Source organism: Platalea leucorodia (assembly GCF_965183815.1).
Source record: "Platalea leucorodia genome assembly, chromosome: 5".
Lineage (NCBI taxonomy): Eukaryota > Metazoa > Chordata > Aves > Pelecaniformes > Threskiornithidae > Platalea > Platalea leucorodia.
This window is the reverse complement of record NC_138827.1, coordinates 5,249,401-5,274,740: the sequence shown is the minus strand read 5'-3', so window position 1 is coordinate 5,274,740 and position 25,340 is coordinate 5,249,401. Positions and strand designations below refer to the sequence as shown.

At 40.1% G+C, this 25,340-nt stretch overlaps 1 protein-coding gene across 5 annotated transcripts; it reads left to right on the top strand.

Annotated features, from left to right (window-relative positions):
* The first annotated feature begins 7,479 nt into the window (after positions 1-7,479).
* On the top strand, positions 7,480-21,852 carry METTL22 (methyltransferase 22, Kin17 lysine). 5 transcript variants are annotated; one of them, XM_082314529.1, is made up of 12 exons: positions 7,802-8,340; positions 8,674-8,819; positions 8,910-9,260; positions 11,844-12,194; positions 12,583-12,623; positions 12,709-12,853; positions 13,338-13,409; positions 14,022-14,075; positions 15,878-15,958; positions 16,974-17,076; positions 17,876-18,044; positions 19,607-21,852. In XM_082314529.1, the coding sequence occupies exons 3-12, from the start codon at positions 9,131-9,133 to the stop codon at positions 19,640-19,642; spliced, it is 1,182 nt and encodes a 393-aa protein (XP_082170655.1). In that variant the 5' UTR covers positions 7,802-8,340; positions 8,674-8,819; positions 8,910-9,130; the 3' UTR covers positions 19,643-21,852. The 5 variants fall into 5 exon arrangements, with proteins under 5 accessions (XP_082170658.1, XP_082170655.1, XP_082170654.1 ...); XM_082314531.1 differs by lacking the exon at positions 8,674-8,819 and having other exon boundaries at positions 7,826-7,925; positions 8,284-8,340; XM_082314532.1 differs by lacking the exons at positions 7,802-8,340; positions 8,674-8,819 and adding an exon at positions 7,480-7,506.
* Positions 21,853-25,340: the final 3,488 nt, after the last annotated feature.

Genomic DNA, 25,340 nt, shown 5'->3' with positions numbered 1-25,340 from the left:
GCAAGCTGTGTAACCATCAGCAAGTGCTAGCATTTGACAGGCATAGGAGCACTGGCGAATTCTTTGGGCAAGTGTTCAAGTGAAATATTTAACAAACTTGACTTTAAGTTTGTCTTGTATGTATCTGCTGGAGCTGTAGCTCCTGTAATCTTCTATTCAAGGTCATGCCACTAAAAGAAGTTGCAGTTCTATTGAAAAATATTAATCTTCAGGCAAAATCTAATACAGTGGCAGAAACTAACTTTGCTACTCAGTTATATCCAACCTTCCTACTGGAGTCACAAAAACAATAAAAAAGACTACTGTAGGCCATCTGCAGTCACTGATCTGCTGCCTCAAAATGCAGCTCAACACCTTTTTCTTTAGTATTATGCCATGTTAGTTTGCATCACAGTGGTTTCCCAAAGAAAAAATCCTATCGTTACCATGGCATGTACATTGGATATAGGCAAAGTTCTGGCAGAGCCATTCTGGGCTATAGGATTATCTGGCAAAACCATAGCATGTAATAATTTATTGCTGCTGCATACAATATGAGATTGTGTTTTGGTGCAAAAAAGGAAAAATATGCCGGTAAGTCCTGTAAACTCCATACCGGATCAACTAAGAACATTACCAACTTACAGTGTGCCCCGTAGGGTCTCAGGCAGTTGCTTTGACTATGTGTACCAAAACTTGGTATTTTGTTGTCTTTAGAGGGTTTAGCTTTCATACAAGCTATAAGCAAAGCAAATAAGGAAGGTTCAAAACATGCTGAATAAGCTCCCTTGGCATTCTTAATGTATTTGTGTGTTTCTGTATTTTGTCGCATGATACCTAGGCTTCTTCCTTTGGACTGGGGTGAACTGTAAGTCCCAAGTTTTCCTATTTTCGCTATGTGAGAATATAGAGTGTGGGAAAGCTTTGATTATCCATGCTTATGCTTGGTGATACCATGAACAAAAACTGGTCTGAAGAAGAATCTCAAGAGGCTGGTTCAGATAAGCTTTGTACTTAAGATTTTTCCAAATACTTTTCTGCTTGAAAGGCAGTACAAAACACTCAATAAAGAGATTAGTCACATCTCATCCTTTTGAAAGTTCTTGTCTAGAGCCAAAAAAACCCTCTATTTTTTAATCTAGCTTTTCTTTGAATAGGGAGCCAGTAGCTGTAAAGTATGCAAGACGGTTAATCCAGTGCTCTGAACGTACAAAGTGTTAGCTCAAGTATGTGAAAGAAAAGCTCCTGGTTTAGGCATTCTACTTCTAATCCTAACTAATGACATCTGAAAATGTTCTCGTTGTTGTATTGAATATAAGATTTCCTAACATTTTCTTCTGGGCTTGCTCCATCACTGTAAAACACCCACAGATCAATGTTGTTCTTACATGTCACTTTTCTCAGTTAGTAATAAGGCCTCCGAGTCATCCACTTGGCAATCCCCAGTGATAATGGCACCGTGTTTCACCATGGGGCAACCCAGCTCAAATACTGTATTTAAATGTACGCAAAAAAAAGTAGCCTTAGCCTGACATCCCTCAGATACACAAGAAAGATGCCAGGCAAAAAAAAGAAATGAGTATTGAAAGTAAAAAGCAACAGCTGGTCTCATTTCTCTTCTCTTGAAAGTTTGCACTCTAGAAACTGATTTACGGAGCCCTGTTTTGAATTCTGACATGGCTACATACAAAGAACTGCATAAAACTCTGAGAAGCATAATTTGATTTACTGGAAATTGCTGTAGGAAACACAAAGTAAAAAAGGAAGTTTGTGTTACTTAATCTTAGTCAAGCAAGTATTTATGTAGCGTGTCAAGCAGAAGAAGATGTATAGCTAATAAGATTGTACTGAGCAGGTAGAACAGATGCTGATAAGCTCAAATACTGAAAGTGACAGGCCTGACAGGGACAAATACGGCTCAGGAAGACTGGGAAAAGAGGGCACAACACAAAGGCAGTGCAGGAAAAACAGGGAGGAACCAATCCACCCAGAACAGAAAGATTTTTGACTGCTGAAGAAGTATGTGGGGAAAAAGAGCTTGAGAGAAATTCCCCCTTACGTCTCAGCACCCTGACTTGCAAGATGCATTAACTTTGGTCTCCAAGAAAAAAAGATAATGGAGCAAAGCAGCTTTTAAAATAAAGAAATCATGTTAAAATATGGGTCTTTTATTTTCCATCTTGCCCACTGAGACTTTCACAGGGTGGGCCTTCTCCTTTTGCCTTGCCATGCAGTTTTGAAGTGGTCTCCTGCATTGCAACACTTTGCATGGCCTTTCCTGGGTCCCCAGGTGTGTCTCCCCATCACCTCTGGCACCCAGTCAGGCTCTGTTCTCTGTCCATACCCAGGCAGGAAGATCCCTACGTCTGTCTTTCATCTGCCGTTTGTCCAACCTATGTGATTCCCAGCTGAGCGCATGCATTTGGTCTTTGAAAGGCTGCAGTCTCTTGCTTCTCCCACAGGATCTAGTGGTACATCTGCAGCGGGGAAAAACAGACAGACATGTAGCAACACTGAAACCCTCCTTCTTGCGTGTTACCCAGACATTAATTATCCAGGCATTTTTTTTAAGATAATAAGGCCCTAAGTGCTTCGTATATGGATGAGAATTATAGGAGTCTTAGAGAATAGCCTGATCTGAATCCTCAAACTGTGAACAAAGGTTATATTAACAGCCTGCCTCTAAAACAGATCAGGGAATAAATGAATGAGGTGGATGTGATACAAAAACTTTTCATAGTATCAAGGTCAATGGAGATGCTAAAGTGCTTAGTTTAATAAAAGCATCTCATTTCCATTGCACAGTTATGATTTGTTACAGCGTAAGTGAAATACTGCCCACTTGAAGCAGATGATAAAGGTGTCCTCGGCTGTATGACTTTGCTTCAAAGGGATTACGGGACACTCTTACAGTCTTAATACCAGTATACAAGATGGTGGATTGTATTAAGCAACAGGAACAGTAGTGTTTTTTGGCTAGTCCGGCTAGCTCAGAAGAGGATGTCTGTCATGGTATGTGCAAGCAAATACAGAGGAGATGCAATGAGAGGGAGGGGAGAAGTACAGGATGGCAGAGAAGAGCAGGTCTAATGAGAATCTAAATTGAGATTAAATGACCCCGATGATGATGTGAACAGCCTGTAATAAACTGCTGTATTATCTGATTATTACTCTGTCTTGAATAGGCTTAGTTTATCTCTAGCATAGACTTCTTGGGACTCAGTCAATGGATGAAATTGGCCCAATTCATCATTTAAAACAAGCAGTTAAACCTCTGTAAAGCTGTCTGGTATGTGAGGTAAATGAAAGTCTGTACCTTCCTCTTTTTCATACACTACAGGGCTAAGGCGGAGAAGTGCCTGAGGTTGATTCACTGCATTGTTAGGCTGACATGCTTGAAAGAGTAGTGAAAAGTAGTGCTCAGCAGAATGGATGGATGGAACTTTCTCTTACTTTCTCTGGAGCATTGATCAGTGTTAAAGCCTTTGCTAAAATTTTAAGAGAGCATTTGGTATAGAGCACGTAAATATAAAATACTTTTCTGGAGTTCTTCACTGTAATCTAGTGTAGAGATACCGACTTAAAAGACATTTGATGATCCCTGATTGCTGCTGAAGAATCAGAGTGGCTTTTGTATTTTGTGGATTTGATGTGCTTGGGAGTGAAGGAAGGCTTTTCATTTACCTTAATTTTGCTCCTTTTCCCCTGACTAAAGAGAGATTTCTTTGGTGTTTGCAATCATAGTCACTGGGTTGACATCGTTCTAAGAATCACCTGAGACATTACATACGTGCCTCTCCTAGAAAAATTTCTGTGCAAATCAGCTTGTGTTGGATGTGAGAGTCATGATAGGGTGATGGCAAAGGCATGCAAATTATTGCTCTGCATAAGCCCACGGAGAAAAATGCTGTAGTCAAAGAGTGTGAATGTATCTGATACATTCTGAAACAACCACAAAATAGTTAATGACAAAGAAATCACTGTGGATTTTAGCTCTGTGCTGCTAATGTTAGTGCTTTGTAATTCAGTTTTCTTGCTGGTGAGGCAGTATCATTCTTAGCTTCCCCTGGGAAGGACCAATGGATATTCAGGAAATGGGGAGACAAAAAAGCTGACAGCTGCAGTTGCCCTTTTTAATTATTTTTCAGTTATTCCTCTCATGCACTTTTCAACTTCCAGCAGTTATTTAGGAATTTTCAACCTGGTGACCAACACTGAGGTGCCATACATGCTTAGAGAGCAGAGCAAAATTCCTCAGTGATTTACGTATCATCTAGACCAACAGTCCTTTTATTCGCTGTGTTGCCTGACATTTCTCTGTGCTGCTTGATGGCTTAAGGAGCTCGTCTCAAGTACTTTGCATGCCAGCATACCAGTAAACAAGATGAAGTGAAAACTAGTTCAGCATCTCCTTTCAACAGCCCCAGTACAGTACGATTGGAATGATGAGGGCTGACACATTTTTTTCTTCCTGACAACCTTCAGTTTAGTTTTTGTTTTATTTCTTGTTTTTACTGACCTAATGAAAGCACAGAATGTGCTTCTGTCGGGTAGACATGTAATGAAGGAAAAGAAGACAAGCAAAGAGACAGTACAGTATGTACTGGCAAGATAATCGTGAGCTATCAGGGATATACTACTGCACAGTACAAGATCAAATATGTGGTGGTGTCTTAATTCATCTGCTTATTCCTGTCTTCTTAGAATCAGCTCTGTTCACTTATCTGTTCCTAAGGAATTAGATTTTCCCTGTGATACATATTTTTCAGGGTTGTCTGTATAGTTTTCTTCTTCTCTGAGCCTCCTGCAGCAGTGCTGGCGTTTTAGAAGGCACTCTGTAAGAAATTGTCCTAGAAATATCCTATAGGCCATGAAAGGATTGGGGAAAAATCATGTGGGAAGCAGAAGTCCCCTAATTCCTGGCGTGATGTAACTAAGGGATATTCTTGGGTTGCTTCCTCTAAGCAAATTCCTGGCTCACGTGGCTGTGAGGAAGATAGGAAATGTCACTGAGGTGCATCCTAAAGTCTTTAAAAAATAGGTAGATCTCAGGAATTTGCTGCCAAAGCCCTCTCGTGTGTAGCACAGAAACTGCATCTCCAGAGCTGGATTGTCCCTAAACAACGATCATTAAGTTATCACCACATTATAATGTCTGCAGCCACACGGGCTCCTTTGAGACCTTCTGAAGCCACAAGATACTCCTGCTTTGCCTAATGATTATATGTATGTGAAACAAGGTCACTGCCTTTTTTAGAAAAGCAGTGATAGCAGCTCCGTTTCTCATATAAGGTACCCGTGTGTTTAAAGGATCCTGTGTAGTGTAGTGAAACACCTAGCTTTTTAGCTGCTCCTCTAGTAATACTTAGTCTGCCTACCAGTAAGTGTCTCTTGTTGCAGACTGGTAGGATTTTGTGACAAATATAATCTGCTTTGTCTGCATGTTGTTAGCACTTCGTAGCAGTGGGGAATATGTCAGCAGAGAGAGACTGCAGTAATAATTTATGTGGCAGCGTATCACTACAGGAAGTAAAATAATATTCTGCTCTTCGCAGGAGCCAGATAAAAGGAAAACAAATCTCCAAAGCATTTTTGTCAGATGTTCATCCAATAGAATTTCCCACAGAAACTCCAATGAGAGATCCGAATGGCTCACTGTGTTTTCCATTTCATTACCACTCAACACTCTAGACGGTAAAAATAAGGAAAGATTACTCCATTCTCTTAATAATTCTTAGCCTTTATAGAAGGATGCAGATGACGAGAAACAGATATCTAGAAATAAATACAGACTCTGCATGACATTTCAAGGTTTTTACCAGCATTAACTCTTTAATTCTTCCTTCCCCACAAGCATCCACTCAAGAAAAATACAAGGATCATCTGTAGCAATTGACATCAGTTTCACATAACAAGTAATGAGTATGTAAATGCCCAGTTTTGAGCTGGATCCTCCTGCTGAAAGGTATGGACAACTTCAATAGCCCTTGCAGCCTTGCAGAGGGGCCTAACTAGAATACAGGTGGGAGTTTGGAGCGTATCTGTGTCTATGATTTTGCAGAGAGACCGGGTTGCAGAGCTGTGGTCAGCCGCAGCGAGTCCAGCTGCTGTGGTGTACTGTGCCGGCACGCCGCCGGCGGCCTCCAGACAGCGCGGCCCCGCGCGGTGCCAGAGCAGCAGCCAGCTCTCGGCTGTGGATGAGCTCAGCTGTGCAATGACTACCTAAGGCACCGACATCCAAAACGTAGATACTAAAATCTGCTAGTCAGCTGTTGCCTAACTCTGCAATTTAGATAAATTTCTATTATTACAGTTTCCCAAAGCACTGATATGGTGTTCCTGCTCAACACCTAACTCAGTCTTCTGTTTATTTTACCTGGTTCATGATACCTAGTTAAAAACTCTGCAGAATTCAGCAGCTAAACCCCTATCCCCAGAATAAGCGAGCAGCTACTGCTATTGCTTCATGTAATCTCACGGTGGGAGTAGAGTTCTGACATTATTTGGGCTAAGGAAGAAACGCCTGCTGGTCTCCACGTAGTTTTTATTCAGTTTTTGTTTTGAAGCTGTTTGGCGGTTTTGTGTGGAATTACGTATGAACTGAGACGGATTAAGTAACGCTGAAACCAAGTAATAGAAGAACAGGGGTAAGAAAATGATCAGAGGGATGGAGCACCTCTGCTGTGAGGACAGGCTGAGAGAGCTGGGGGTGTTCAGCCTGGAGAAGAGACGGCTGCGGGGAGACCTTATTGGGGCCTTTCAGTATTTAAAGGGGGCTTATAAGAAAGATGGGGACAGACTTTTTAGCAGGGCCTGTAGCGACAGAACAAGGGGGAATGGTTTTAAACTAAAAGAGGGTCGATTCAGACTGGATATAAGGAAGAAATTTTTTACACTGAGGGTGGTGAAACACTGGCAGGGGTTGCCCAGACAGGTGGTAGCTGCCCCATCCTTGGGAACATTCAAGGCCAGGCTGGACGGGGCTCTGAGCACCCTGATCTGGTTGAAGCTGTCCCTGCCCATGGCAGGGGGATGGACGGGATGGCCTGGAAAGGGCCCTCCCATCCCAAAGCGTTCTGTGGTTCTACGATTCTATGATTAGGAAACGGGGATTCAAACGCTGGGCAGCTGCTGCGGATGCTTCAGTGTAAGACTAAACTTGGCTGCCGGTGTTTCTTCCACCGACTCCGCAGACCGGTTCGTGCCCCGGGCCGCTCAGCCCGGGGCGGCTCGGCGCGGGGCGGCTCGGCCCTGGCGGGGTGCAGCCCGGGGCGGCTCGGCCCGGGGCGGCTCGGCCCCGGCGGGGTTCGGCCCGGGGCGGCTCGGCCCGGGGCGGCTCGGCCCTGGCGGGGTGCAGCCCGGCGCGGCTCGGCCCGGGGCGGCTCGGCCCCGGCGGGGTTCGGCCCGGGGCGGCTCGGCCCGGCCCCGCGGCGGCCGCCGGGGCGCAGGGCGGGAGCGCGGCGTCAGCTGCGCGCCGGAAGGAGCCGTCGCCTGGAAATGGCGGCGGGAGGCGGCCTGCGGCGGCAGGTGGGGGCCGGGGGAGAGGCGGGGTCGCCCGGCCGCGGGGCCGCGCTCGGCTCGGCGCCTGCCTGCGCCGCTCCCCGCAGCCATCCCCCCCCGCAGGGCCGCTCCTCCCGCCCCGCGGCTCAGCCCTCCCGGCCTTGAGGGGCTGGGGGCCTGCCGGCCGCCTGCGCCGCGCTACCCGAGCAGGCGGCGGTGGCTCCCCGGCAGCTGCGGGCGCTGCGCCGGGCTGCGGGCGCTGCCCGGAGCGGGAAACGGCGCCCAGCGTTCGCCCGGTAGCGCTGCGGCGGCTTGTCTGCTCCGCGGGTGGGGGAGAAACTGCGTTTTGTTGCTCTGCGTCAAGTTGGGAGGTGGCTGGTGCTCAGATTTCTGCTGGCAGAGGGCAGGTTTGGAGGCTGGATCAGGCTTTGCAGAAGTTAATAGAAGTTGGTAACTAAAGTGATGAAGGCTGTCTGTTTAACTTGAAGCATTTTAAGCCTGTGTATTTATGGTCTCGTTCAAACACAAGCAGATAATAGAAAATTTAGCTTAATCTCCCAAGATGTTAATGGCAACATAGGAAATGGCATGAACAGTTTTTACATAATGGGTATTAGGGGTGCTCGTAGCTGGTGAGACCTGGGTGTCTGTTAACTATAGTGCTTGGTGATACGTATGTGTGTGTGATCGAAGCTTGTCATCTCGGTTTTTAAAGACATAAATTTTGTTTTCAGATCTATGGTTCATCAGTGTTTCACATACCCTTCACGAAATAATTGTTCTCTTTATTTTTCTGTTCATAAGAGGTAATTTATTTGTTTGTGCCTTAGGACCAAGAAGCAACTCAGCCTTGGACATTAGGTAATGAGAATGATTTCAGGTGTTCATATTTATTTTCTGGGGAAGAATAAAGAGCACCAAAGACAGGAGACATTAATTGCCTAATTAGTGGCGGTATATAAAAGGAGCTGAATTTTCTTCAGGAAGGCCAGATACTCCTTTTACAAAGTTTGAGGGACTAACCTATGATAATGCATTCAGTAATTGTGTCCATTTCTGAGAAAATTCAGAGATTCCTATGAAGAACAAGCTCCCTTAAAATGGTGAAGTTGTGCAGACAAGGCCTTATGTTCCTTTGAAGATCTTGACTTCTGTAAGTCTGTGCATTCATCATAACATCTGGGTTTTTTTCAGGGAGGCTGTTTTTAACACAGGCTAATTAGTAGCTCTTCCTAAAATATGCGATGTCTGCCAGTAAGCTACTCGCAATTAATGTATTTGATGATTCTTTGGAGCATTGTGAAAGAGAGTATTGGATCATTACAATTTTATTGGACAGGGTAATGTGATTTTTGTCTTCTAAAATATGGCTGGAGCCATGTTCAAACAGTGTCAGGATGCCACTTAAAGTTGTCTGTGTTTGGTTTTAGGTTGAATATCCTGATGTGCAACTTGCTGTCTTACTGGAGCCTGATGGAGCTTGCATGGTCATATCTTGCCTGAGGTCTTCTCAGAAACTATGTCATGAGGTTATCTTGCTGAGCAAAACTGATACTCTTCTATTAACAGGCATCAAGTATCATATCACTTTGTGACAGAGCTTCATAGGAGACTGTTTGGGTACTGTAGATGTTCCTCTCACCAGCACATCATGGTAGATGTAACAGAGGAGGAGATGGATAAGCCCATATTTAAAAGTGACACTGTGCTTTCTGATGTTCACTTACACTGTCCAAACAAAAGACGTCTCATGGTACGACTGAATGCAGTTGGACAACCAGGTAATGTATGTTTAGACTGATAGAGCTATATTTTAAGTGTATTCATATCTTTGTAATGTCTGAATCCTCCTTTGTATGGTTGATATTAATAATTACATATCGTATTCCCGTTAGAAGCAGAATCACTTCCTACTCTGTGTTTAGGAAGAGGGCTAGCTGGATTCTCCTCATGAAATTAACTACAGAAATGAAAACTATTAATGTGAAATTTGTAGACAGCCTATCTTAAAAAAGAAATCTTAAATTACTTTCTGAGAAGAAACCAAATTAACTTGCTTGCAGGTTTAATTTTATTTATATATTTGTTCGTTTATCTATAATCTCAATATAGCACTTTGGGTATCATGTTAAAAAGTTGGGATATTTCTTGCATACAAACAAAAATTGAGAAGCCAGGGGTTTTAAATAGTTTAACTTAAGTTTAAAATAAAATTTATCAGCAATTAATTTATGAGTTTTTATAAAATCCTTTTTTGATGATTTACCATCTATTCCAGAGGAGCCTAACAGCTTTGTTTGTTTTTTTGTTTAAAAATGGCAACAAGAAAGCTCAGAATAGTAATGGTTTTGACTGGCCTAGATAATTTGAAGAGTCAAGGCTGTAGTGGAAATGAATTGGCAAATGCTTCTGACTGATTGCCAGCTTGTAGGTTTGTATAAAGTTGTCAGGGAGACTGACCTTGAAGCTGCTGGTAAAATGTTCTGTAGAAAAGTACTGCTCCTGCTGTGACAGAAGCATTAATTGTTTTTTCAAACCCAGTTGTGACATAAAAAGAAAAACTTTTGCAGCTGTTCTAGCATGTAACAATGTAAAAAATGATGAAAGTAGGCTTGACAAAGAAGCGGATAACAATGGTGGCCCTGATCAAGTCAAAAACAGGTGGTTAATGCTGTGCTGTGTCTTCATGCTGTTCAACATTTGTTTGCTGTGATTTTGCTTGATGGAAAGAACCTTTCAGCAGAATGAAATGACAGAGTGTGCTGCCTACTCTGAATGTACTTGTTCTGGGAAATTCCTTTATTTATTAAGACAAGAATTGGATTGTAGTATGGCAGCTTTTACTCTAACAAATACGATGACAGTCTACCACTGTCACTTTGCTGGTTTTTAGGGAACCTCATGGGGATTTAGTCTCTGCCGCTTTGGGTGAGTTTTACCTTACACCTTTTGAAATGCCATAGAACGTGTAGAGGATCAGAATGGACTTGGAGAATGAAAGCATTTCATTAATTGATGGCATCCTCTAATTTGTTAAATATTCGAATCAGTTTAACCTGATTGTCAGGCAAACAGTAGGTGACTTGAAAAATTTCTCATGCTAGGATAGGCAACGAAGATTTTATTAGATCTAGCTGAAAATGGTCTCTTTAGAGAAGAACTTCTCTCAGGTTACAGTAGACCAACTTTGAATATCTTGCTTTCTAAAGAAACTGGAATAGAACTCCATAAATTGTGAAACTGTTGAAAGCAATGGTGGCAAGCACTTTATCTCTTCCCCTTTGGTGTGAATGAACATAATTCCCAGACATTCTTCTTAGAATCTTGCTGACCTTTTTCACTAGTTGTATTCTTGGCTATCGTTTTCTCAAGGCTCAACACGTTGTGTGTGATTTTGGAATAATAATACCCAGCCTAAAATGTCTACAAACGCTGATTTCCTACCAGAGTAGGTGAATCAAATTCCACGATTCTGTATTCCGCGACTGGCCCGTTTAGTCAAGCACAGTGCGTTCTGAGCACTGCTGTAGGGCTGAGATCGACTGTAGATGGAAGGACAAATGTTTGTTCTTCCTCATGTGTTGTATTCAGGCAATACAGACTCCTATAATTAAAATTGCAAGGTCCATGTTTGGATAACTTAAATTTTTAATAGATGCTGATGTCACTGGATGATGGTTGCAAAACGTTTTTAATTGATTGGTTTATTGAGAACAATGGCGTTACTCATTTAACCTCATCAAAGATTTAGTTTGAAGACTTTAAAAAAAAAAATGGTGTCAGCATGTCCAGCTTCAGCAAGCTGTCTCCTATGAGCTTATTTCTTCCTTCTTATACTCACATTAAGCTGATTTCAAGGCTTGCAGTTGCTTGAATTCCTAAAGACTTTTAAAACAATAAAAAAATTTCTACTTGCTTTTTACTAGAACATGTTTGTTTCTTATAAGATAGGAATTAAATCTTAACGAAAAGAAACAAATTCTAACTTGTATTAATTCTTCTTTCAACTTGATTTGAGCTTGTCTTAGCAGAAGATCTTTTGGAGGGTGTAAGAAACCATCCCTTCTGCCAATTGTTAAAATAAGTGTTACTGAATCAGATGAAAGTGTGCATTGTGACTGAGTAGATGCTGAGTCAGCCAGTAGACTGTGGAAGTGCTTCATTTATTTCTACTGACAGAACTTAATAACAGAAATATTTCTTTGTAGCAAATTGAGCTATATTTCAAGTTATTTGTATGATTTTTTTGTCCTCTAGATTTTTAATATATGAAATGCATACCAAAATTTCATGCATGTGGAAGTTGTGCGTAGATTCTGTTCTTACCTGGTGTTTAACTTTTCCCCCCTGCTATGTTCTTGCAGTATTCCTGTCATATTTCAAACTCCTTTGGAACACAGAAAATTTAGCATCTGAGAAACACGTGAGAGAAGCTACAACAGAAGGAGAACACCAGTACAGAAGTGGAGATGGACTATGTGAGAAGGACAGGAATAATCTAAAAACAGAAAGAGAATTAAATAGTGAAGGAGTAGAAGCTCTGCTAGACGATGACGGAGACTTGGAGGTGGTCAGAAGACCTCGAAGTGCCTCTGATTCAGAAGCGGAGGATCTTTGGAGGGATAGAGTGTATCCTGTAATTCTGATGAAAGGGAAAGAAGATGCTTTTGAAGATGAAGAACAAGAATGCACTTGCAGTGATGTTATTAAAATAGGTAAACAGTAGTCTTACAGTCACGGAGAAATGGAATAAATATGTTTGTGTAAAACAAAAGAAAAACAGGTTTTCTTTAGAAATGGAACAGCAGTTGTTAAGTGAAAAGAGGTAACAAAACAAACATAATACTGTGATATTGTAAATATCTTAAAAATTTACCATTTTTCCTCCAGAAGTAATTTGGGCAATAGCACACCATGGGAAACTCAGTGCTCCTTAGTTAGAGTGGGGTTTTTGTCATTATCTAGCTTTATTACATAGAACGAAGAGTGTTTAGTTCTATATTGGAAAGGAAAGCATGTCTCGATTTTCAAATTTGCCACTATGGAACTTGATACAAACAACATTTTGAGATAATCATTTCTACTCTACTTTCATTTTCACAGAACATACCATGGCAACCCCCTTAGAAGATGTCGGTAAACAAGTATGTATTCTGCCTCGTAGTATCTTGCTGTTCATAGATTGTGCTTCAGAATTTACTCAGTTTTAATTGCTTCTCTTATCCACAGGTCTGGCGTGCAGCCTTTCTTCTTGCTGATTACATTCTGTTTAAACGGGACATGTTCAGGTGTTGCTCAGTGCTGGAGCTTGGAGGTGGCACTGGGATTACAAGCATTATCATGGGAACAGTTGCCAAGAGAGTTTATTGCACAGGTAAGGCAGTTATTTTCGGTTAAATATTTTCATGAAACTTCATGAAGCAGTGCTTTCATCATGGGATTTTCATCCTCATCGGTTCAGTTTTAGTTAATAATTTTTTATTAATGTATATAAAGTTGTGTTTGTTTATAGAAAAATAACAAGAACTTTCTCAACAGATTGAAAAAGCAGTACTACTTTTAAGCACAAGAGTTTAAAAGCAAAATACATGGCTGTGAACTCAAGATAGTGTGCCTAGATTAAAATGGGAAGTATAGGGATCTAACTTCTTTCTTCAAGGGTGGCTCAGAGCTTAGTACTGAAAGACAAAAGCAAGAAGGATACTGGGGAAGGCAGTCAGCAGTGAATAGAGTTGTTCTGAATTTTCCTTAATCTTGTTGTCTTGAGAGAAACTTAAGAGTGTAAGTCTGAGGGGTCGGGGCATGCACAGCCCATGCAGAATACTCTCATTTTGAATATCGTTGTTGCTTTTTTCCAGATGTTGGTGAAGATCTTCTGGCCATGTGTGAACAAAATGTTGCATTAAACAAACACCTGATGGAGCCCGGAAGTAAGTGCTATACAGTCAGTGTTTGCGCAATTGCCTATAGGTGAACTACTTCAGGATTAAACGGCACAGTCATTGACTACCTAGCATATTCACAAGTAAAATTAGATTTGTGTCTTGGTTAAGAGTGACTCATTTAAAAAGAAAGATGCAAGATATCTCTATGTGGTCCATAATGGGACAGCTTCCTTTTGAGAAGAGCAAAATACTTACTCTTTCTCTGGTCAGCGGTTAAGACCAGCTGTAGTCCCTACACAGCCATTGTGTGAGTTTCACTGAGGTACTTGGGAGGATCATAGATATCCAGGTGCCAAGGGTCCCATAAACAGAGTGTAAATGGCAGAGGTAGAACTCTGGAAAGGAGAAATATTTTGGAGGTGAGACATGTAAAAGAGAACATAGGTTGTCTTTCTGACCCTTAAGTTCATCCTGTTCTCTTGTGAGGGGGTAACTGGTTTTGTACAGTAAATTACTTGATGTTCAACTTTACTTGTTTCATATGTCCTCATAATATATCATCATTGCTTGTTTCAATACAGATTTTGACTCTTTACTTTTGCTTAGGTACTGTCTGAAAGGCTATTTGTGACTGATGTGATCTTTCTTCACCCACAGGAGGGGAAGTTAAAATAAAAGAATTGGACTGGCTGAAAGATGAATTCTGCACGGGTAGGTGGTTGTAATGGGTCCTTTCAAGTAGGGTTTGGTGTTTTGTTTTGTTTTTTCCCTTCAGAGCCATCAAGAAGTGCTTATTCGATTGTTCATGAAGTCCTCCAGCACACATGCCTCTGGAAAGATAGTTGAAAGTACACGATTGTCTTTGGGTGCATCGTTGCCATGTGAATGAGTAATGAAGAGTTTACTGACAGGTTGAGAATAGACAAGTGGTGGCTGTCCTTTACTTAGGTCAGAATCCAGAGATGCAAACAAGATGCATCTGTTATGTGGTAACAATGGAATCCAGGCACAATGATGCGGATTTGAGTTATTGTAATCCAGATTTTGATGTGATGGTATTGTGTGGCTTATGAGCAGGACCAGGGATGTGACAGTGCCCCTGTATTCGGCACTGGTGAGGCCGCACCTCGAGTACTGTGTTCAGTTTTGTGGCCCTCACTACAAGAGGGACATGGAGGTGCTGGAGCGTGGCCAGAGAAGGGCAACAAAGTTGGTGAAGGGTCTGGAGCACAAGTCTTATGAGGAGCAGCTGAGGGAGCTGGGGTTGTTTAGCCTGGAGAAGAGAAGGCTGAGGGGAGACCTTATTGCTGTCTACAACGGCCTGAAAGGAGGCTGTAGCGAGGTGGGGGTCGGTCTCTTCTCCCCAGTAACAAGTGATAGGACGAGAGGGAACGGCCTCAAGCTGCGCCAGGGGAGGTTTAGGTTGGATATTAGGAAAAACTTCTTCCCTGAAAGGGCAGTCAGGCACTGGCACAGGCTGCCCAGGGAAGTGGTTGAGTCCCCACCCCTGGAGGTATTTAAAGGACGGGTAGACGTGGTGCTGGAGGACATGGTTTAGTGGTGGGCTTGGCAGTGCTGGGTTAACGGTTGGACTCGATGATCTTAAGGGTCTTTTCCAACCTTAACGATTCTATGATTCTATGACTGCATGAACACAAAACTGTAAAACGTGACAGGGAGGGTAGGTGATGATTTGAAGATGTATAAATACTTGCTCCAAATGTAGTGGTGAATGTGTTATATTTAAAATATTTGCCAAGGGAATGTGTTCTGCTGCTTTTAGCAAAATAAAGGCAACTAACTTGAGTGAGATTTGAAGTGCAATTAATGACAGTAAAGCAGATCACTACAACTTTCTTTCTAGTGGTTGCAAGGTCAACACAAAATTGTAGCACTTGGTTATATGAAGCCTGCTTTATAGATTTTTACATCATCAGTTGGATTTGATGTAATGCTTCTAAAAAATAGAACAACTATTTAAGCAAGTGGAAACATCCTTTATGCATTCAAAAGCCTCTCTTGGACCTCAAAAAATTCTGATTAATGAAAATATTTGATACTGGCAGTTGAAAAGGCTTTGTATTTTTTTAGACTTTTCAGAGAAAGTTTCTATATTGTAACAAAGTCTAAATTTTAAAAAGCATGATGAAGTAGGAAGCTTAATCAAAACTTATAGGAAGATGCCTTTGTTTTTTTATTTAAAACAGTATTTATTTTAATCTAGTTAAATCTGTGATTTTGCTACAGGGTAGTAATTGGTTGTAAATTCTAAAGTCAAAGAAAACTTACTCTTGCCAGTCAGCCTTGGGAGGCTTGGACATAATGCAGAGAAAGCAAAGGACTGCAGGGAACTTCAGAGAATGACTAGAGGGAGGTTTTGATTTACCTTCAGTGGGGTGCTCCCTTTAGGGAGTAGCAGATGACCACGAGAGTTAAGAAGTTTCTTTTTTCCAGAGCTACCAATCATTTGAGACATTTAATCATGTACACCAAAGCCATGTTCTTTGTTACAGATCCTGAAGCTCCTTATAGCTGGTCTGAAGAAGAGATTGCTGATTTGCATGACCACTGTACTGTGATAATGGCAGCTGATGGTAGGAAAATAAACACAGTAAGCTTTTAAATCAAACACTTGATCATTATAAGTAATAATTTAGACATACCTAGCTTGCTTTTAAAATCTAATCAGGCCCTTACTTAATTTGTCAGAGCTCTGCCTTAAGTGTTCTTGCCTGTATTTTTTTTTTTTAAATAATTGTATTTACATTCTGAGTTAGCAATAGGAGAACAGATGTTGAAAACTACTAGCTTTTTCTTTCATTTGGCGTGGTAATTATTTGTGACTAAATAAATTACTCAAAGAACATAATCACAAGTCAGTGATGAATTTCACTTTCAGGAGAGTTTTTTTTTGTCCTACCTTCGTCTGGCATCAGATAACCCCTGTGCAAATAATGATAAATTGGTGGCTAGACTAATATATTCTATAATGTGAAAAACAGTTTCAGATGCTGCACTTGCCCATAGAGGCTGTGCCTTTGGATATCTTTTTTTTATTTTTTTCCCCTGCTCTTTTTCTTGCTTAATTGAAAGACTGAAAAATGACAGGCTAGCTTATCTGTATAGGAAAACCATTGTTGTTTTGATATATAAATAAAGGAGAATTGGTTTTAGTTATGATATTGAAAGGTGTTGCAAGACTGCTTTCCAAGGAAATATGGTTATAATGGTATATTAGTTATTGCCTTTTTTGTGTTTTTGTAAGAAATGAGGCCGTATACATTGTGACATCCTGACTTTTTTAGCTTTGCAATCAGGTATTTCCAGGCTGAGAGAAATCTTGTTAAAGTTTTGTAAGTTGTCTGACAGAAGTGATTCCCATTGATACGAGAGAAATCTTAAAGAAAGCCTGACATAGACAGTAGCAGTGGATACTGCTATAGGGTCAGTTGTTGCCATTAAAAATATACTTTGAGATTTAGTTAAAATAGTGACTTGTTTGATTAGAATAATCAAACTAAGGCCTGTTGTTGTTTCATACCTGAGACTTCAGTAGGTAATACACTTAAACATACATATTTTATGCTCTTAATCTTTTTTTTTTTGTAGTGTTCTATGATGATGACCTGACAGATGCCTTGTTCAGAACGCTGTATAGAATCACATGCAACTTGAGAAATTCTTGCACAGTTTACCTAGCATTGGAAAAGAGGTAAGTATTACCAAGAACTTAAAATAAGAAGCACTAAAAACTTTACATGCTTTCTTTATTTGGAAGAAACATCTGATTTGATTGAAGGTCGGCTTCTGATTTTCATTGTATTAGTTGATCACAGGCTACAGTATATGCTCAGGACAAGCATTTGTTTTTATATGTGCTTAATTTTTAGCAGTTCAGAATTTGACTTCCACAAGAGTTCGGCTTTTGTTGTCCTACCTTTGTCTTGCAGCAGATAACCTCTATAAATAAGTGGCTAAACTGTTGTGTTCTATAATGCCTGACAACATTTGCTATATATTTTTAGGTCGTAGAGTGGAACGAAGGGGCTTAGAATTAGGGTGTATATTTCCCAGCTTGAGTACCTCTATAAAAATTTCTCTTGTGTTTTCCTTCAAGGAATCTTTGAATGTTTTTAAGTAGTCACGTGTTGCAGTCCATTCATAAACTAATATATATATAGGCTTTGCTTAAATCTCTGGAGATGTGTAAGCAATAGCTATTCATATGATTTGTTGCAAAGTGTTTGTCCAGGAAGCCAAGCCAATGATTCTGTTGCGGCAAAGTGCCTTAAAATCAATGGCAAGGTTCATCCAAGAGTTACTGGTGTATTGATGCTAACATAAGTCTTGTTTGCTTTTCAGGAGTAGTTGAGGGGTTACTTTTTTTTGGCTGTCAAAATGAGTTAATTACACTGAGAAGACCCACATTTTGCATTAGCTGAGGACAGTTACATAGCTATTTAAGATGCTAGTACAGGAGAGACACTTTAAATTAAATATTCTCTTGCCAGGCTGAACTTCACTTTAAGACATATGGATGTTACATGTGAAGCCTACAGTCATTTCAGAAATACTCTAAATGATTTGGAGAACCTCCAAGATAGAAAAATGAAATATACTGTAGAGCCCATTAAGCTTGATTTCTGCCAGTTTCTCGTTTATGAACGAATTGAGCAGTTGGTAAGTGGCATTCATTAAAATAAATGTAATGTGTTGGGCTAATCATCTCAAATTATTTTTCAGCTGTTTACTTAACATGAAGTAAGAACAGGAGAATAAACATTACCTTTTCATTTATCTGCCTTTAGCTTTGTGTTGTTTTAAAATTATTCTTGTTTGTGCTTACATAATCTATACTAGACTGACATAAGGTACCCTTTTCTGTCACTGGCAGTACAGTGCTTAGATTGCACTCAGTTCCTCAAAGGTAAAGAAACAATCTCCATTACTTTGTAAGATACGATTTTTGCTATTGACTAGAAAATGGGACCAATATCTCTTCTTATTTATTTGCTTGTAAAAGAGCTTTCATTTCATAGTTTTAGTAATTCCTTTCCCAGTTCAGGGTTCAGGAAATAATGTTCTAATATCTATGAAGAAGTTGATTAGCTGTAAACTTCTATTATTCAGAAACATGTCAGATATAATTTTTTTATTTATCTAATTACCTCCCAAGCACTTAGGGTTCTCTTTCTTTTTTTTTTTTTTTTTTTTTTCCAATTGTCTGCTCTTACTAATATTATGCAGGGTAGCTAATAGCTTGCTAGCTTCTAGAACAATACAATTTAACGCATCTTTTTAGAGAACTTGCAAATCTTGTATTGGATTGCAAATCTGTTACCAAGAAATTATGTTCCTGTAGTCAACGTACTATTGCTGTGCCTTCTGCAGTGTGTATGCGTAGTAAGATTACGGGGGCCACGGTTACTTCATGAGATTGATTTTACTTAATGCTGATACCTTCAGGCATAAAACATGCATGCAAAACTTTAAAACAAGTTTTACAAGTATATAAATGTAACCTGGATTATACCTGAATGTGTAAACTCATTCCTTAGCCTTTTTGCGGAAGGCTACTGCTCTTTGAAATATATGCATTTTTAAAATGCCTAAGTTTTTTAGTTATCATGTGTTATATTGCAACAATTCAAGATGTCATGGTGAAGAGTATGTGATAGTCTGCTTACTAATCTTTTGTATAGCAGACAAAGCATATACTAATTTATTCTACAGAAATAAAGTGGTCTGGTTTTTATCTTCATTGTCTAATAGATAGAGAAGTGTGTGTGTGTTTGTATAAGACATGCATTTGTGAGACCTTGATTCCTCAGTAAATTGAGTATTTTTTCAGTTGTATTTTTACTAGCATTATTGAAAGCATTTGTCAACACAGGCTAAGAAAAAGAGCAAAATTATCAGTCGAAATGCTGCAGAAGGTCATGCAGACCAATGAAATTATTTTAAAACAAATTATTTGAATGATACTGATTTTTTATTTAAAAAAAATCCTGCTACAAGAATAAAGAAATCAATTCTATTGCTCTGTCTCAAAGATAATTTGGTGGTTGTTCTAGGAGATTACATAGATGGATTTAGTATCCATCCACAGGTGGATACTATCTGTAGATGGAGGTATAGGGTGTGTCTTAAAACTTGTCTTCAAGTGGGCGTGTTGAACTTTTTCGTAATTGCAACCTACTGATCTGAGAAAATACCTCTATGTATTTTTTCCACTCCTGCAGGAATTGTGGAAGATCATTGCTGAGCAGATAACATGACAGGGACATGAGAAAATAGAAGATCTTTATCTAAGGATAAAGACTTTTTTGATGTTTTATTAAAAATGGATTTTCATCCCAAGAAAAGCATTTTCCTGGTGGAACTGTGTTCTCGGAAAGTATTGCTATGCAGATTTGCTTTACTTCAGTAAGTTTTGGTTTTGGCACTTAGGACATGGTTTCTTTGACGTTTCTTTTACAAAACTGTTGAACGTTGATCTTCGGAATGCGTGCTGGATGCTAAACAGTGGCAGTGACACAGTGGCTTCCTCTTCGGAACTGATGACTTAGGTTGTAGAGGGTGACAAAGAGGTATTTTAACCTTTTCCACGTGGCTGATTTGCAGATGTCGCGCATTTTCCTTTTTAGTTTTCTGAACATGGACACTGTTCTTGGTCTCATCCCAGCTCCACATTATTTATATTTGTGGACATTTGTGAAACAGTGTTCTGGGCAAGACCTGTTTGTCTTTCATGGACTTCTCTTTAAACAATCTGTTTATGAAACTTAGTCCTTAATTTTCAGTTTGTCCTATCTAAATCGTTCCAGTTTAGGGCTACTGTCTGAACTGAAAGGAAACAAGATTCGTTTTGTTTGAGCCTCTAAAAACACTCCACAGAGGTCTTGGAGCTATATTGTCCTGCTGGAATTTTAAGCTATTCTGTCCTTGCCAGTACCACGTGAAGTGATAGGCTGCCGCTCTTTCAGTGTTTGAAATTCTACCTTCAATGTGTATGTGTGAGGCTGGGGAGAAGGAGGTGACCAAGAATGTCTTGCCCATACAAATGGGGCCTTTTGGTATCTTAGTTTTTGGATTAAAGTACAACATATTGATCAAATCTCTCTTGTGTTATCAGTGAAACCAAAAAGCTGTCTGTACTTTTTATAAATTTTATGTGTACTATTATGTTTATATCACTTGCCGTATGTACGCTGTCACGGAAGTTCTTGTGCCTGCTGGATTCTTTAGCATTATGAGAGCATCGGCGATGAAGCTGTTCCGGCCTGTGACTCGTGGGAGTGCGCGTACCTAACATGAGAAGCATCGGGCTGTCTTCTTGAAAGTCTGTTTTACGTTTGGTTTAGTTCAGTTGGTTTAGGTCAGTTACTTCATAACCTGTGTGTGTGTACGAAGACGGGGTTTTTTTGTGTTCTTTAATGAGATGAAAGGTTATTAGATGACGATGGCCTTTTCCTGTGAGTATAGTCAAAGTAAAAATTACACTATGTTAGCTTATATCTGCCTAGATTAATACAGAACGTCTCTCTTACAACCCTCATTTGAACTTCAGAGATAAAAAGCTGTATTTTGATTCAAAGATTTCCAAACTACTGTTCTTTTTGTTTGTTTGTTTTGTAATGTTATTAACTTCGGTAGATTAACTGAAAACAACTGGCTTTGAATGTAGCTGCCTATTTAAGTAGTAATTTTTTGAAGGCTGTAGCAAGAAATCAATTTGAACTGATGTGAAATAGCGTGTGCAGTTAGAGAAGATTTTTACTTGCGCAGGACTTCTGAGAATCTTTGGAATTATCAACAGAAGGTCATTTGGGTAGAGAGATACTGTAGATCTTCTAAATGTAGAATTGAGCCATTTTACCGCAGCTGGCTTAAGTTAACATCTGAAAAAGATTTTTATACTTGTATTATTGGCTGAGTAAATACAAACATCATGGCTGCTTGGGAAGCAAGCTGAATTTCCTCCTAAAGAAATAAAATTAATCTTTCTGTTGAAGTGAAACAACAGCTTTGGGGGTTCAGTGATTGAGATCTAAAGGCCAAATTGCAAATTTGGATAGGACCCTTACCACTGACGATAAGGAGTAGTCAAAAATAGGCAACAATACTAGGAACACAAGAATCGCAAGAGTCTTACAAAGCCTTAGCTTTGCAGTGTTAATGAGAGATAATATAGCTTGCATTGCCAAAGAATTGCCCGCTGCTACTTAAGGATATTAAGTGTGGATGCCATCTTCTCAATTATGACTTTAATCCTACTTGAAGTATGTCACACATGGTAGTTGTTCTCTGAACTCATCATGCAAATTCACACCTTTAGCAGTTCATTGTTTATTAAGATGATTAAAAGTGGGGAATTGTTTAGTCTTGAGCATACAGATTATGACTGGAAATCAAGTTAGTGCCTAAAGTGATAATGCCTTGAGCACATTATCTGTATTTATGTAATCAAGAGGGATTTTTTCCTAATAAAGCATGATTTAAAAAATAGTATGCTCCTGTGATGTTGTATCTAAATTTTGAAAAATTGTAACAGGTAACATTCATAGATTTTTTTTTTTTTTTTTTTTTGGCAGTCCTGTCTTATACCAGGTTTTTTGCTGTATGTTAGACACAATGTGCCATGATTTTTAGCCAGAGGGAAAGGAGAGAAAATATGATTGCTAGGGGGAGAAGATGTTAGTATGTATACGACAGTCCAGCGTAAATTCCCTGAGGCTTTCAATTCATACAAGGTACGGAAAAGTCAAGTGATTCAACATCAGGTTGGATGGTCTTGGACTTGTGAGCTACTGGGAAAGAGTTTGCGTATTTTATTGTAAAACCCTTAAGAACTCTGCTGGCCTATTCATGTACTTCTTTCTGATCACCTCATAGCTAGTAGGGAAAAAAGGGGAATTAGTAGATGTTTCTAGTCAGTGTCATCCACTCCTGCAAGTCCTTGGGAAGGGGAAGGAAGAGAAGGTAGGTGCTTAATCTAAAATTTATTAATGTTTGTACTTTGCTGTGGAGCTGAGGTTGGAAAGATTTCATTTGGAAAACTGACTTTCTCCTCTGCTAAATAAAACCATTCTGCACTTGGGGACACTTCTGAATGTGGTTGGCATAGTCTGGTCAGCCAGATGGATCGTTTTGGGGAGAGAGGAACCCAGAGGAGGTGGAGGGGAACCTGTGGAACTCTTGCAGTGCACTTATTTCTGATAAAGGAGAGGAGCGTCACAGTTTTGTTGGGAAGTGTGGTAATGGATGGACGTGTGATCTTCCAGGAGGAATCTTGTTTGAAACAAACTGATTTTTACTTTTGTCACTGGTATATGGTGAAATAACACGTCCTTTCTCCGTCCGCACATTTCAGATGAAGATGGCAGGCATCCCTGTCCTGCTTTTACCCTCTCTTAAGAGGAACATGGATGACGTAATTGTAGATATTGGTCCAAAGAAGAACTTGAACTTTTATGTGACATTTGAATGAGCACTGCAAGCTGATTATGTTATTTCTTTTCAGTCTTTGTTGACGTGAAACTTGGAGAGCTGCTTTGTTGTGAACTTTTGTGCGACACTTTGCAGTAGAAAGAAGTTGTTTAAGATAATCACTTGATGGGATGCATTATGTATATTTATTATCTCTGTGTGTTCTCATGTGTAGGTGGCTATTCATAGACCATACTTGTAGCTCCATCTGCTGTACAACACTTTGAGTCAAAACATTTTACAGTTTGTTAAACACCCTGTTCCTTTCTGGTTTGACAATATTGTATTTTGGAGTAACAGTTTAGGTTGAATACGTAGTTCTGCATTTCTCACCTAGACTTGCAGATGTGTGTATTGGAGATGAAATTACTGTGGAAATAATCTTGGAAAAAAGTGATGTTTAATTACCTACTTTTTAACAGTAGCTTTAGGAGGCTGCCTTCAGCAGCTCTGGATTTTCAGGAAATATTCTAGGAAGAAGCAGATGTAACTTTGTGTGTGTGGTAGGGACTTCTCATTCATTAGAAGATCAGGACTTAAATTGGATCCGAGAGTTTTATAGCAGGTAAATCTCATGAGATTGTCTATTCATTGGCTCAACTGTTCTTGAGAACTTCTACATGCACCACTAGCTCCAGTCCTTTTCAGTTTTCACCAGAGAATTAAGGGCTTTGTCCCTGGCGGTTGCATTTCTGGGTTTTTTGATCGTTTGTTTTGTTTCTTCATTCTGGTTGGCATCTTCATGAAACTTGCTTTTGTGTGTTTGAGATTTCTGCCGTCTTTCATGTCAAGATCAATAAGCCAATGGACTCCAGCATCTTTCCTTAAAGAACTGATATACTACTTCACTGTCTCTAGTGGGGTAGCACAATGCGTTTAAAGTAAATTATGAAATTGATTATTTCACAACAATAAAAGTTACTAGAGTCAAATTTGGAAAGATTTAAATGCACATTAACAATGACCTTGCAGTAGTATATGATTTTATGATGTGCGTTACACTGTTTCCGAAGCACAGACCCACGTCTTGCTAGAGGTCTTAAATAGCGTAAGGGGAAAAAAATAGCAAAGAGGATTATTGTACTTTTGCTGGTGCTATACAAGCAAATCATATTAATTACAAAATAGAAAAGGGACAAATCCTGGAGAGAAAAATGAGATTCCCTGAACCTGGCGGGGAGCAATCCATAGTGGTCCTAGAAAGCAGCACAAGGAATTCCTGGCAACTCCGAGGGATTTGGAGGGGCATGGGGATTCCTACAAAGCTGAGGGAAATCCTAGCCAGTAGTGTTGGGGGTTTCCTGGAAAGGCAGGAATTGTGGGGAGGTGCAGTCCTACGCCACAGTGTGGGGACTGCCAGGAAGCAGCACAGGAAACTTAGAAAGCAATGGGGGTGGGGGTTAAGCGTTGGGAAGTACCTGGGGGACTCCTGGGAAGCAATAGGGGAAATTCAGGAGCCCAAATGTCTATCTGATCCATACAAGTAAGCTTGATCATGAAGTATTTATAATTTTTTTTTTCTTTGATGTCCTTTTGTGTAGAGGTACTGGCCTGTAAAAAGATGAAGATGGAAGTTATAATGCTCATGGAGAAATAAAATGATAGATTCTTGGAGGCAGAATGAGGAAGTCCCCAGTTTTATTCCATCTGTGCAGATGCCCTATTTCTTGCATTGAGCAAAGTGTTTTCAGAAGCAGCCTTTTATGTCGGCTGAGTTTTGGCTGCCTGTGTTTGAAGAGCCCAAAGAGTCTGAGTCCAGTTCATGGGTTGCTGTGCTGTAACTGAATCACAGTCTGTCCATCTGAACCATGATCGCTGAAGCATACGTATGGTTTTCTCTATGTGGGCTACAGGTGAACGGTATCATTTTGTATTATGCTTTATTTTGATACAAGAATAGGCAGCTGCTGTAGAAGCAGTCCTGCTTTCAACCCCCTATGCTTATTTAATATTCTAGTTATATATTTTGTCTGTTTCCCCCTTCCATGGTGTTGATTATAGCAATTTTGCAATTTGAGTGAGATTTTTTTGATTCCAAGAAAATCTAATTGCAAGTGTATTTCTCCATTGGATCAATGCGATCTAATCCAGCTGACTCCCGTGATCCAATACAAGGCCATCAGTAGAGGTTTGTTGCTGGAGGTACAGAGAGCAGACCAACTGCTTTGATGGCCATGGGTAGGTGGTTCCACTTGGGAGGTACATGAAACTGTACTCGTAACGCGTGGCAGTGCATGGCATTTTAGCAAGCTGATTTATCCCAGTCAGGTGCCTGAGACCACGATTACCTGTAGTCAGACTGCCAGAAGCGTTACAGCCAAATGCTGCTGTTGATTTTAAAGGAGTTGTTGGTGCTGAGTGTTGGGTACAGAAAGCTAAAGACTGCTTCTAAAAAGTAGATGCTAAATTCCCGTGTATCTGCTTGTTGTGAAATGTCAAGAATAGCTGCCTGCCTTGTAAACTTGTAGCGATTTTTTTAATCTGAAA